The 11118-nt window shown below is 41.0% G+C and overlaps 2 protein-coding genes across 4 annotated transcripts in view; both read left to right on the top strand.

Moving 5' to 3' along the window:
• The first annotated feature begins 3434 nt into the window (after positions 1 to 3434).
• si:ch211-108c6.2 (uncharacterized protein LOC559375 homolog) lies at positions 3435 to 6041 on the top strand. Its single transcript, XM_067439833.1, has one exon. It carries the CDS (start codon positions 3435 to 3437, stop codon positions 6039 to 6041), a length of 2607 nt encoding a protein of 868 aa, XP_067295934.1.
• Positions 6042 to 6803: 762 nt separating this feature from the next.
• Positions 6804 to 11118, top strand: part of coro1ca (coronin, actin binding protein, 1Ca) — a 66605-nt gene continuing 62290 nt past the window's right edge. Inside the window, exons 1-2 of one of the 3 annotated variants that reach the window (XM_067439273.1) lie at positions 6829 to 6939; positions 8058 to 8094. In XM_067439273.1, coding sequence (XP_067295374.1) covers positions 8058 to 8094 — 37 coding nt within the window. In that variant the 5' untranslated portion in view covers positions 6829 to 6939. Of the gene's footprint in view, positions 6940 to 8057; positions 8095 to 9511; positions 9658 to 11118 lie in introns of those variants that run through there. The other 2 variants (XM_067439276.1, XM_067439274.1) reach the window with 2 other exon arrangements.

Below are 11118 nucleotides of genomic sequence, written 5' to 3'. Positions count from 1 at the left end.
TACCCCGGCTTTGAAGTAAAGACGACAACACCCAAGATTCCACGCTCAGCCCCTGCTTCATCAAGCTACACTTTTGTTTTGAATAGGCGACCTCTAGCGGTGAAAAACTACATATTGTGCCTTTAAGTTAGTCACATTATTTATTAGAATTTACTCTCACATATGAAATGCAAGACCAATTTTTAAAATAAAACCTTTACTGAACTTCAGCCCTAAAACACACACTACTGTTCAAAAGTTTAGGGTTAGTAAGATTTTTTTAAATGTTTTTTAAAGAAGTCTCTCATGCTCACCAAGACTGCATTTCATTGATAAAAAGAAATACAGTAAAATAGCAGTACTTGAAAATATTATTTTAAAAATGTAAAAAGTTGTGTTGCATAAATTTTGTGTAAACAATACATTTTTCATGATTCATTGAGGAACAGAAAGTTAAAAAGAAAATCATTTGATAAAATAAAAAGTAATTTGTTACGTTCATGTCTTTATTGTCATTTTTGATCAATTTAAAGTATCCTTGCTGGGGGAAAAATTACAGTTCTTTTCTTTTATGTTCATGCTGCTTTTGGGCCAGGGAGCGAGGAGACACTGCCAGATGAGAAGAGGAATCAGAGATTTTTTTTGGAGATGTGCATACAGGAAATAGGAAGTGTGACCCAAAGTAAGATTTCATCAGTGGCTTTCATGAGCCTGTAAGCCCTTTAAATGATGTGTGACAGAGTGCAGGATTATGAACCAATGTGCGTCTCGGGATTGAATTGCCTGATGCACTCATCTTCCACAACATCGCTGTCAGCAGCGAGAAGCCAAATGCCACTCTTTTTCTGGAAATATTCAGATCCGTTTTAACACTAAAATGTACTGCTTTAAATGTTTATACTGGACAAAGCATTATCGGACGGACGGACGGACGGACGGACGGACGGACGGACGGACGGACGGACCGACAGACAGACAGACAGACAGACAGACAGACAGACAGACAGACAGACAGACAGACAGATAGATAGATAGATAGATAGATAGATAGATAGATAGATAGATAGATAGATAGATAGATAGATAGATAGATAGATAGATAGATAGATAGATAGATAGATAGATAGATAGATAGATAGATTTTACTGTGTTTTACTGAAGAGCTCTCACAAAATCTTGTGACTCTAATTCCTAGGGGTCTTGCTGACAGTACAGTTCATGTAATGGGACAAGCATGAACAGTCATTGGCTGCTTAGATATGCTGTAGTCACAAGACACTGAGGAAAGAAACACTGTTCCCACCAAAGTCAGGGTTAAGATACAAGGTTTAAATGCATTTGGTTAGTTTTTCACAATGGTGAATAATAATGATTTTACTCTATTTATTCAAGTATTTAATTTTTTTTATATATATGTTTGGACACTTTTATTTTGAATTTAAAAAGTTAAAAGAAAAAAACAACTGAAAAGAAAAAACTGTGTAGAGAGATACATGATATTGTAAATAAATCATTCTTTTAAGGCGAGCCACTTCTTTTCAATGCGATTTCAATGCGAATCCACTGTCCACCGTTGTGAATTAAATTGTCGACTGACCCAACCCGCTCAGAGTGGGCTTCGAAGCAGGACTCGAACCGGCATCTCTGGCATGGGAGTCACCCACTAACAAGGGCATTAAAGACCTTAACCTCTAGTATCAGTCACCAGCACAGCTCTTGGTGGCAAGAACATGTTACACTCAGCTGCCCAAACCTCATTTGTTCACAGCACCTAATGTAACCGGTCCTACTCTACCCAATCCGAGCGTGAATCGAATCGAGGTCTCTGGCAAGTTAGGTGGGCGTTAACAAGGACACTGCTGCTAATGTGTCTTTTGAAGCCAGGAGAGTGAGGTTTACAAGCACAGCTCTTACTGGCCTGCGTTACACTCAGCCCACTAAACCTCAGTCTCAATCGGGTCATGGCACCAAATGTAACCTGTCCTACTCGATCCACTCTGGGCAGGACTCGAACCGGGTTCTCTAGCGTGGAGGCGGCTAACGCACCTTTTGAGATCAGGGGAGTGAGGTTTACATGCACAGCTCTTACTGGACTGCGCTACACTCAGCCCACTAAACCTCAGTCCCATTCGGGTCATGGCACCAAATGTAACCTGTCCTACTCGATCCACTCTGGCCAGGACTCAAACCGGGGTCTCTAGCGTGGAGGCAGCTAACGCACCTTTTGAGATCAGGGGAGTGGGGTTTACATGCACAGCTCTTACTGGCTTACATTAGACTCCATTAGACCCCTTAAACCTCAGTACTCTCCAGGACAAGGCAAAAAAAAGCAGAGCAGGACTCTAATAGGGTCTCTGGCATGGAGGGTGAGTACGTTAACAAAGACGCTAAAGACTGCAGCTGCTGGCATGCCTTTTGAGATCAGGGGAGTGAGGTTTACACACACAGCTCTTACTGGCCTATGTTACACACAGCCCCCGAAAACCTCAGTCCCATCCAGGTCACGGCACCAAATGTAACCGGTCCTGCTCTACCTGCTTGGAGCAGGACTCAAACTGGGGTCTCTGGCGAAGAGGGCGGGCACACTAACAAAGATGCTAAAGACTGCAGCTGCTAAAGGGCCTTTTGAGATCAGGGGAATGAGGTTTACACGCACAGCTCTTACTGTCCTATGTTACACACAGCCCCCTAAAACCATAGTCCCATTCAGGTCACGGCACCAAATGTAACAGTTACTCTACCTGCTCGGAGCAGGACTCAAACCGGGGTCTCTGTCATGGGGAATGCGCAGGCTAACAAGGACGCTAAAGAATGCAGTCTCTAGTTGGAGTCACCAGTGTGCCTCTTGAGGTCAGTGGAGTAGGGTTTACATGCACTTACTTTACATATGTTGGCAATTATGATTCAGTGATTTAATAATTTTTCTTTACATATCAGAGATGGGCTTCCATAGTATAGGAAGTAGTTGGAAAACCTAAGTATTCAAAAAGTAAAGCATTGCCTAAGTATTCAAAAGTAAAAAGTTTGCACATTTATTCTGCTGTTATTTCCACTGGCAATATTTCAGCAGGACATCAGTATTTTCATTTAAGTACAATATGTGTGTACTTCATCTACCACTTTAAACCAATGAGCTTTCATTTATACCAGAGACAAAGAGCCTTTCAATTCATTGTCATAAAAAGATGACAAGCAAAAATGTGTTTAAAAAACAGAACAAGTCAAGTTTGACTTTGGGATTTACGGGAACGAGCTCATCTGAAATGACAAGTAGAGACAGAAAGGTGAAAGAGACAGTTAGTGAGCATAAAACTATGTATAGGGGAGTGAAAGTGTGGGAGAATTTTAGATAAACACTGGCATAACCTGCATGCCAGAGTCATGCCATCATCAACATCTTGTGGTCCACCACAATACACTGCTAATAACATCTCTCTCTCCTTTTTTTCCACAGAATGGGACAAAACCAGGGCAAGGAGGGGGAGCCAGTGCAGGACAACAGCTCTGCAGGACCAGAGGAAAAGGGACCAAGCCCAGACCCTGGGGGGGCAACAGAGGAAGGAAATCCAACCATTGAGACTGATGTCGGGACAGATGAGGAGAAAGCAGCCGGTGGAAGGTTGGATGGAGGCCCAGGCAGGGAGTCACCATCACCTACACCAGAGCACAGTTTGGATTCTCATGATAAGGTGTGTGCTCCCACGGATGCAGGGGTTGTGGAGGGAGGGGATGGCGAGAAAGTGGGAGGAAAAAAGAATAGTGAGGAAGGCAGGGCTGAATCTCTGGCTCCACAGCAGCTGAATGGAATCACACAGTCTGACAGCGGCCTGCAAGGCACATGGAAGGCTGGTGAACCTGACCACGAGAGAAAAGACTTGGAGAATATGCTAGAAGACTATCTAGAACATCAGGAAAACCTCGGATGTAACTTTCCTGGTAAAGACAAAGTTGGAAGTGCTCACAGAGGAGAAAACAGCAGTAAGAAGTGTGCTTCATATGTAAAGGACAAAATGGAATCTGTTTGTGGAGATGACGACAAGCTTAAGTGCCAGGAAGAGGAAGGAAAACTAGATTTTGATGCTGCCTGTGATATTGGCCTAACAAATACATGGCCTACTTCGGAGATTATAGAAAGGAAGGGCATTTCAAAACCATGTGGTGGGGACGCCAACATCAATGTTCACTTTATGGTTCAAGACAAAGCTTTGATCATTACCGAAAACTTAGAGTTGGATACCAGCATGATTGAACCACAAAACAAGAGGCTGTTAAACAAGCCCGGCACATCAAACCCCGTGATCAACTCACAAATGGAGACATCAAAGGACATTACTGAGGCAATTCAGCAAGTCAAAGAAGGAATACGGGAGAAGCCGCCAGAGAATCTAGATAAGGTTGTAACAGAAAACCCAAACGCTGAACATTCTTCTCAGAAGAACGTTGAAACCCAGGGGCGGTCAATGAAAAATGTCTTCGGAGCTGGAGAAAATGTTACACGGTGTCGGCCAACAGATGATGTCATAAAGACAAGATTTACTAGTTCATCGCTGGCAGGTGCGGATTTAAAAAACAGAACTGTCAGCCTAGAGCGAGCGCAGAGCCCAAAGGACCTCAGCGCCTTAGAAGTGGCATCCAAGTCACCTCGGGGTCACGCTGAGAGCCATCGAAAAATATCTGCAGGCGAATTCACACAGGATGAGCTTCAAAAAGAAAGGCAATTTAATGTGTCAGACTTGGAGAGTCTTAGGACAAAGGAACCTTCACTGAAGAGATCACCCGCTGGAGGTCATAAAAATAAAGATGGCATAAGAGAGACTAAAGAAAGAGAAAATCTGGAATCTGCTTCAAAGGGTCTCTATCGTTCCCATGCAAAGAAAACCGAGATAAAAGATTGTTCTCTGCGTGGAACAGAAACGGAAGAGGGTTGTTTTGTGACATCTAATATTGCCAGTGCAAGTATGCTGGGTGAAAACAAACCCTTGCTACAAAGCTATGAAGATGAGAAATGTATTACATTGTGTGATTCATACCCCCCTTCTAAATCTGATGTTCAAGTTATGCAAAAAGATGAAAACGAGGATTCCCCTCTTTCAGCAAAGGCCAAAGTACACACAGAGATAAGTCTAGAGTGGTTTCTTGCTGAAATGAGTCCACATGCACTGATACAAACCCTTCCAGAGACGGTGAAGGATACTACACATAGGATGGATCCAGAAAGTAACTCTTCTTTAAGTGCAGTGATTAATGTAGAAGATGCTACTAAAGAGCAGCAATTAGCACCGGGCAACATGACATCATCAGAGAGAGACAAGGTCAGCAAGTCTAATCAGAATACCATCAGCTCAAAAACAGACGTGCGTAAGGAAACATCTGCAAATAGTTCCATCTCTGAGCTCATTGCTGGTCCTGAGACAGCTTCAAGTCCCATAGATGACAGGCTAGGCATGGACAAGAAAACAGGAGTCACTCTGTCTGGTTCTTCTCCACTCCAAGAGCAATGTTTTTTAAATATTTTAACAAATGCATCAACCCATTCCATTGCAAGCCAGGCATACGTTTGCGATCAGGTCCAGGATGGTTGCATTGCAGGAACTGCGTTAGCAGACAGCACAGCAACTACATCTGCTCCACAAGATGTGCAACATTCCTCCTCCATGTGCAACCTAATAAGTATGCAAGCTAACGAGAAACAAGATAAAGAGCAGAACAAGCTGTCGACACAAGCAAATTTTCACATGTTAGAGGAGAAACATTTAAGCCAGCTTGACCAGAAGCACGCAATAAAAAGCGACCTGAACACCATCATGGAACCAAATCAGGGTGCACAGAAAAGACATGTTTCAGATATGATAAAGGAAACCATTGAGTTGCAGAAGAAGATGAAGGAGTGGACCAAGCCAACTGATGCCCGATCTGATCTGACCTTAGATCCAACACAGTCTGTGAAAGTATCACAGATGAAAGCAGCATTTGATACACCAAAGAAATCACCTGACAAGGCATTAGAGCGAAAACCTTCACTGAGAAAAGGTAGGAACATGTCTGAAAAGTTGTTTATTTAATGCAGAGAACCCTTGCTTGGTGGATAGAGAGATGGTGAAGAAACCTCCTGCATTGCATTGTTTCTCATATTTAACCAGACATACCATATGATATGCTGGCAGTACCATATTATTTACATACTTTGTCTTTCTGTCTATCTATCTATCTATCTATCTATCTATCTATCTATCTATCTATCTATCTATCTATCTATCTATCTATCTATCTATCTGTCTGTCTGTCTGTCTGTCTGTCTGTCTGTCTGTCTGTCTGTCTGTCTATCTATCTATCTATCTATCTATCTATCTATCTATCTATCTATCTATCTGTCTATCTGTCTGTCTGTCTGTCTGTCTGCAGCAATAATGTGTATTCCAGCATAATGGTGCCATCTTGTGGCAATTTCAATATAGGAAAATCAACCTCAACATACAGGTTGCATCACGATTAGGAAAAAAAGCCAAGTGACTATCCAACATTCATTGTGTTTAGAGCTCATTGTGTTTCACCACCATACTATCAACTTGCTAATCAACGTAACTTAATGTTCACTGACTAACCTAATGGCACTAGATGTATGACGTGATCAACGCTAAACTGGTTCTTCTAGTAGCCTTATCGCAGTCACGTCGTCCACTGAAGTTCATACCTGTTTACGCTGTGAATGGGCAGGGCTAAGATTAATATGTTGTGTGATTGGTGATCTTTGATGTCACTCATTGGCCGTTTATCTAATCACGTTTTTTGTGGGGCGGAGTAAGAAAAACCAGGCGTGGCTTCCGGCGAGTCTCGGACAAGTTGAGTGAGGCAAGGCATAGGGAACATTCGCGCGATCAGGGAGTGCTGCTGTAGAAAGCTGTCTAGAGAACAAAATTAAAGTCGGGCTTGGATATATTTTTTTCTACGACAGCTGAGAAGGTAAGAATAGGCGCAAACTCAATTTGTCACGTAATTTTTATAACACGAGGCAAAGATTGTATTGGTGTGCGTAAGTTTAAGAATGTCCATGCGAAGGGATCATGGCAGCGTGGATCAGGCCAGATGGGCTGATCTGCAGTGCTCAAACCGGGGGATTGCTTTAACAAATTCATGTTTCATATCTGAACTGACACGCTTTCAGGTTGGAATATGGAATGCTTTGATTTGTATGGCTGGATTAAGTAACCCTTTTGGCTCTGTGTTTACGTTAAACCGTGTGGGAAGCTAAAGTTGCGGCATTTGGCTCTTTTTAAATGTTAGAATATGTGAATTAATAATAATATAGAATGTTGGACTCGTAGATTTTTTTTTCTATTTTAAATTTGTTACTATAGAAAGTTAGAATTTGCAATTACTAGTGTGAAATGTTCGAATATTTGTTTGCTGATCACATCAGAGGAACAGAGAGTGTGTTCACTAAACAAATAAAGCTAAAGTTTAACCACTTTAATTTGCCACACAAGCCAATGTGATCTATCTTTTTTTTTTTTTTGGCAACTCCTATCTTGGTTTTACTAAAGTAAGTTGTTGGAACTGTCAGTCTGTTCTGATTTGTCCTGTAGTCACTCCTCAGAGCAGAAGATGTAGCCTAAGTTTATATCCGTATCAGATAAGTGTCAAGCCTATAGGCCGGGACAAGTGATCTTCAGCAGATATGCAGAATCATCAAACTCTTTGAATAAATCAGTGAGAGTATGCAAAGGTATAACGTAGCGAAATATATAGAGTAATTTATATCAGTGGCCAAGACTTGTTAAAATCAGTTGGTTGTTCTTCCTGTAGGTTTGGATAATTTTTGTCATATACAAGAGGGTGGATGCATTGTAAACTATCTTTGAAACTTAAAGGGATAGTTCACCCCAAAATAAAATGTTCATCAAAAAAAGCAATTTAGCCTCTTTAGAAAGTTTGGTCTTAACCGCTCAATTCATATGGATTAGTTTTATGATCTCTTTATGAACTTTGTAAAGCGTCAAAGTGGTAGTTGCGTAGGCTGTCAACGGAGGGACAGAAAGCTCTCAGATTTCATCAAAAAGATCTTCGTTTTTTTTCTGAAGATGACCGAAAGTCTTACGGGTTCCGAACGGCAGGAGGGTGAGTAAATGATGACAGAATTTTCATTTCTGGGTGAACTAACCCTTTAATGCAATGTATTGTCTTTGTGGAGGGTTTCTTAAAGGTGCACTCAGTAATTTACTTCTTAAAGTTTTACACAAAGAAATGAAGAGAACTTTTAAGAAATATAATTGATATTATGATACACTTGGTATGTAGACTCGTTAGTTTTCTAGAAAAAGCTACCCTACATGCAGTAGGCCTCCCCTTTATGGGTGCTGCCATATTTAAATCACGATTGGTCTTGTCAGTTGACAAAGTCTCTACTAATACCGGTAATGATGATATTAATGTGTTTAACGTAAAACAGAGTTGAGATTGAGAATAAAAGTGAGGCATTTTTTAAAATCTAAATAAGACAAGATACATATGAACAAATTTGCTGAGTGTGCCTTTTTAATGCAGTGTGTTTTCAAGTTAAAGTGTTTTTTTTCCCACAAAATTTTGTAGCCTTCCCTTTTCTTTAGAAGCACATTTTTATGATTGTAAAAATGTTGCAATGCCAAAACGTTTCTGTATTTTCAGCTTGAAATATAATAGCCTTTGGTTGTTTGGTTAACGTCGCTCCATTCAGCATGACTTACTGTCTGTCCCTGTAATAAGTGTAGTGTACTTCTTACTTCTTGAATTAACCTTCAGTTGTGTCAGAGGTGGAGAACAAGTGTTTGGGCTGCTACACCCGGCTAGCGTTTTAGTGAATATTATGTAGCTTGCAGGGTTTTCTGTGGTTACCCATGTGTCGACCACACTGTAATATTGTCTGGCTTGTTTCAGTTTGACTCACTAACTTGCCTGGCAGCAGGAAAGAACACAAAAGTAATGAAACCTTAAATACTGAGACATATTTAAAGAAATAAAAAGTTTGTTTAGAAAACTAAGAAATACCAGATATATTTGGATTGATTCTCTCTGTTTGCAGTATTTATATACTGGTTTGTTTTGACTGCGTTTACAGTTCCGTTTCAGCAAAAAAAAAATAATTATAGAACGAGAAGGGTAAAACAACTCGTGCATGGATAGAAGTACATTGTTTTAGTTGTAGCCCTTTTTTATTTGCTTTTTTCAAGTCTTTGTCCTTGTTTAGTCATTGCTGGTGCATGATATAGCTTGAGGCCACGCTGAAATCTTGACATGGCAATGTTTGGGCTAGCCGTCAGAGTGCATCAGGCTGTTTATGCGCATGGATGTCATTGCATCGGCTACTCTGTGCCTGTTTCCTTGTGCTCCTTGGGAAATGGGTCAGGATGCTGGGTAAAATTAGTCAGGAGATGCAGGAAGTCGCCGCAAGGCTGGAGAGGATGCAGCTTCGGGAGCGTGCGTGTGCGTACGTGTGTGTGAGAGAGATAGAAAGGAACAACTGGACATATATAGGCAGAGGAAATCTGTTAAGAGTTTTAAGGAACTCTTGTTTCCTCTAAATGCCAGACAGTTTCAAGTTACAGTTCACATTTACCAGATAACGTTCTTGTGTTCGGTGCACGTCCTTTAGGCTTCGTGCGTCAGAGAGTTGAGCTTTTGCGATGGATATCTCATCATCTGCAGGTATGCAGGGTTAAATGCAACCCTTTTTCAACACCTGCAGCTGTCGTTATACAGCATTTTCATTGCTTAAACTGTCGTTACTCATTTGAGTACTATTTTTAACTTCGATGATGAGGATGATTTGCCCTATGTGACATTATGATTACATCAGAGTTGCTGCAGAGGTTTTGACACCTCTACCGTTTCTTTTTTTACATTTTTTTATTCATTTCTCTTCAATGTCTATCTGCATTGCATTAAGCTGCATAGTCAAAAGTCACCTTGTACAAGCCGTGCAACCACGTTCAAAGGTGACTGTGTCAAAAAGACGGGCTTTTATTTGTTCATTTATAGGGCTGGGCGATATGGCCAAACAAATATCACAATAAAAATGTTTATATCGTAATTAAATGCATAAACTAAATTAAACAGAGGTCCCTTAAAGATTTTCTAATTTCATTAAAGATTTTTATTTAATTTCATGAATATTTTTATCTCTGTAAAAAAAAGGGTGACGCCCCTTCCATTTTTTCTGTTGAGGAAAAGCGAAGTTGCCGATGTCCTAATATGGCGCTGACATTGTGCTGATTTGGGACCTGCAGTCTGCGCTGTAGCGACCTCTTGAGTCTGCGCAGTAGAGAGAGCTTGAAGTAAAGCTGCTATATCAAAACTACCTGCTCTCCTGCAGTATCTGTTAGTACAGTTTTCTGCAGAACATCTCATTGGTGTCGGTGTGAAATAAACCGTTATAGCTACCTATAATGACAGAAACCATCTTTGGAAAAAAATAGTTTGAAATGTAATTTGATTGTTTAGTTTGGCTTGCTCACCATTGTTACATGGAGAGGGTGGGATTTATGAACTATACTGGGACCAACCACCTGGGGGGTTTGGTTTCACTTTTCAGAGCAAGCGGGGCACACTTTGTTCAGATGTACCTGCTTGGCCAGAATCGACTCAAGTCGTGTGTCTTCAGAAGCAGAACCGCACGCAAAGTTACCCAAAAAATGGCATGCAAGTGAAATGGGGTCTCGGCACTCAACGAGCATGATCGCCCACACCACGATGACGTCTTTTTTTGCCACGCACACCTTTTGCTCAAACGTTTTGGTCTAATTTTGCCCTTCATGACAACTGTGAGGGGGTGATTTTTAAATAAAAAAAATTATAACTCATTCGTTTACTTTATATAAAGCCTTAAAGTTCTGCATAATTAAGGGCGTGGTTACTTTGACTCGCAGGTGGATAGCCATTTATCCTATCTAGTCACTGAGTTATAGTCACTGGAAATGGACAAACCCAGAAATTGGGTGGTTTGAAATTGGGCTTAAACAACCCAATTTCTGGGTTTGTCCATTTTCAACCCAACTTGGGTTGTTTTTAACCCAGCATTTTTAGAGTGTAGCTGATATCAGTGGCAGAGATTCTCATAGCTTAAGCTTGCGAAAGGCAGCATTACCTTACCTGAAATTCTACAACAAT

This window comes from Pseudorasbora parva, chromosome 3 (assembly GCF_024679245.1).
Source record: "Pseudorasbora parva isolate DD20220531a chromosome 3, ASM2467924v1, whole genome shotgun sequence".
NCBI lineage: Eukaryota > Metazoa > Chordata > Actinopteri > Cypriniformes > Gobionidae > Pseudorasbora > Pseudorasbora parva.
Note: the sequence above shows the minus strand (reverse complement) of the source record. Positions and strands in the feature narration are given on the sequence as shown.

What these genes read in the sequence shown, in the direction of transcription:
- si:ch211-108c6.2 (XM_067439833.1), top strand. Translation starts at nt 3,435, where the DNA reads ATGGGACAAAACCAGGGCAAGGAGGGGGAGCCAGTGCAGGACAACAGC.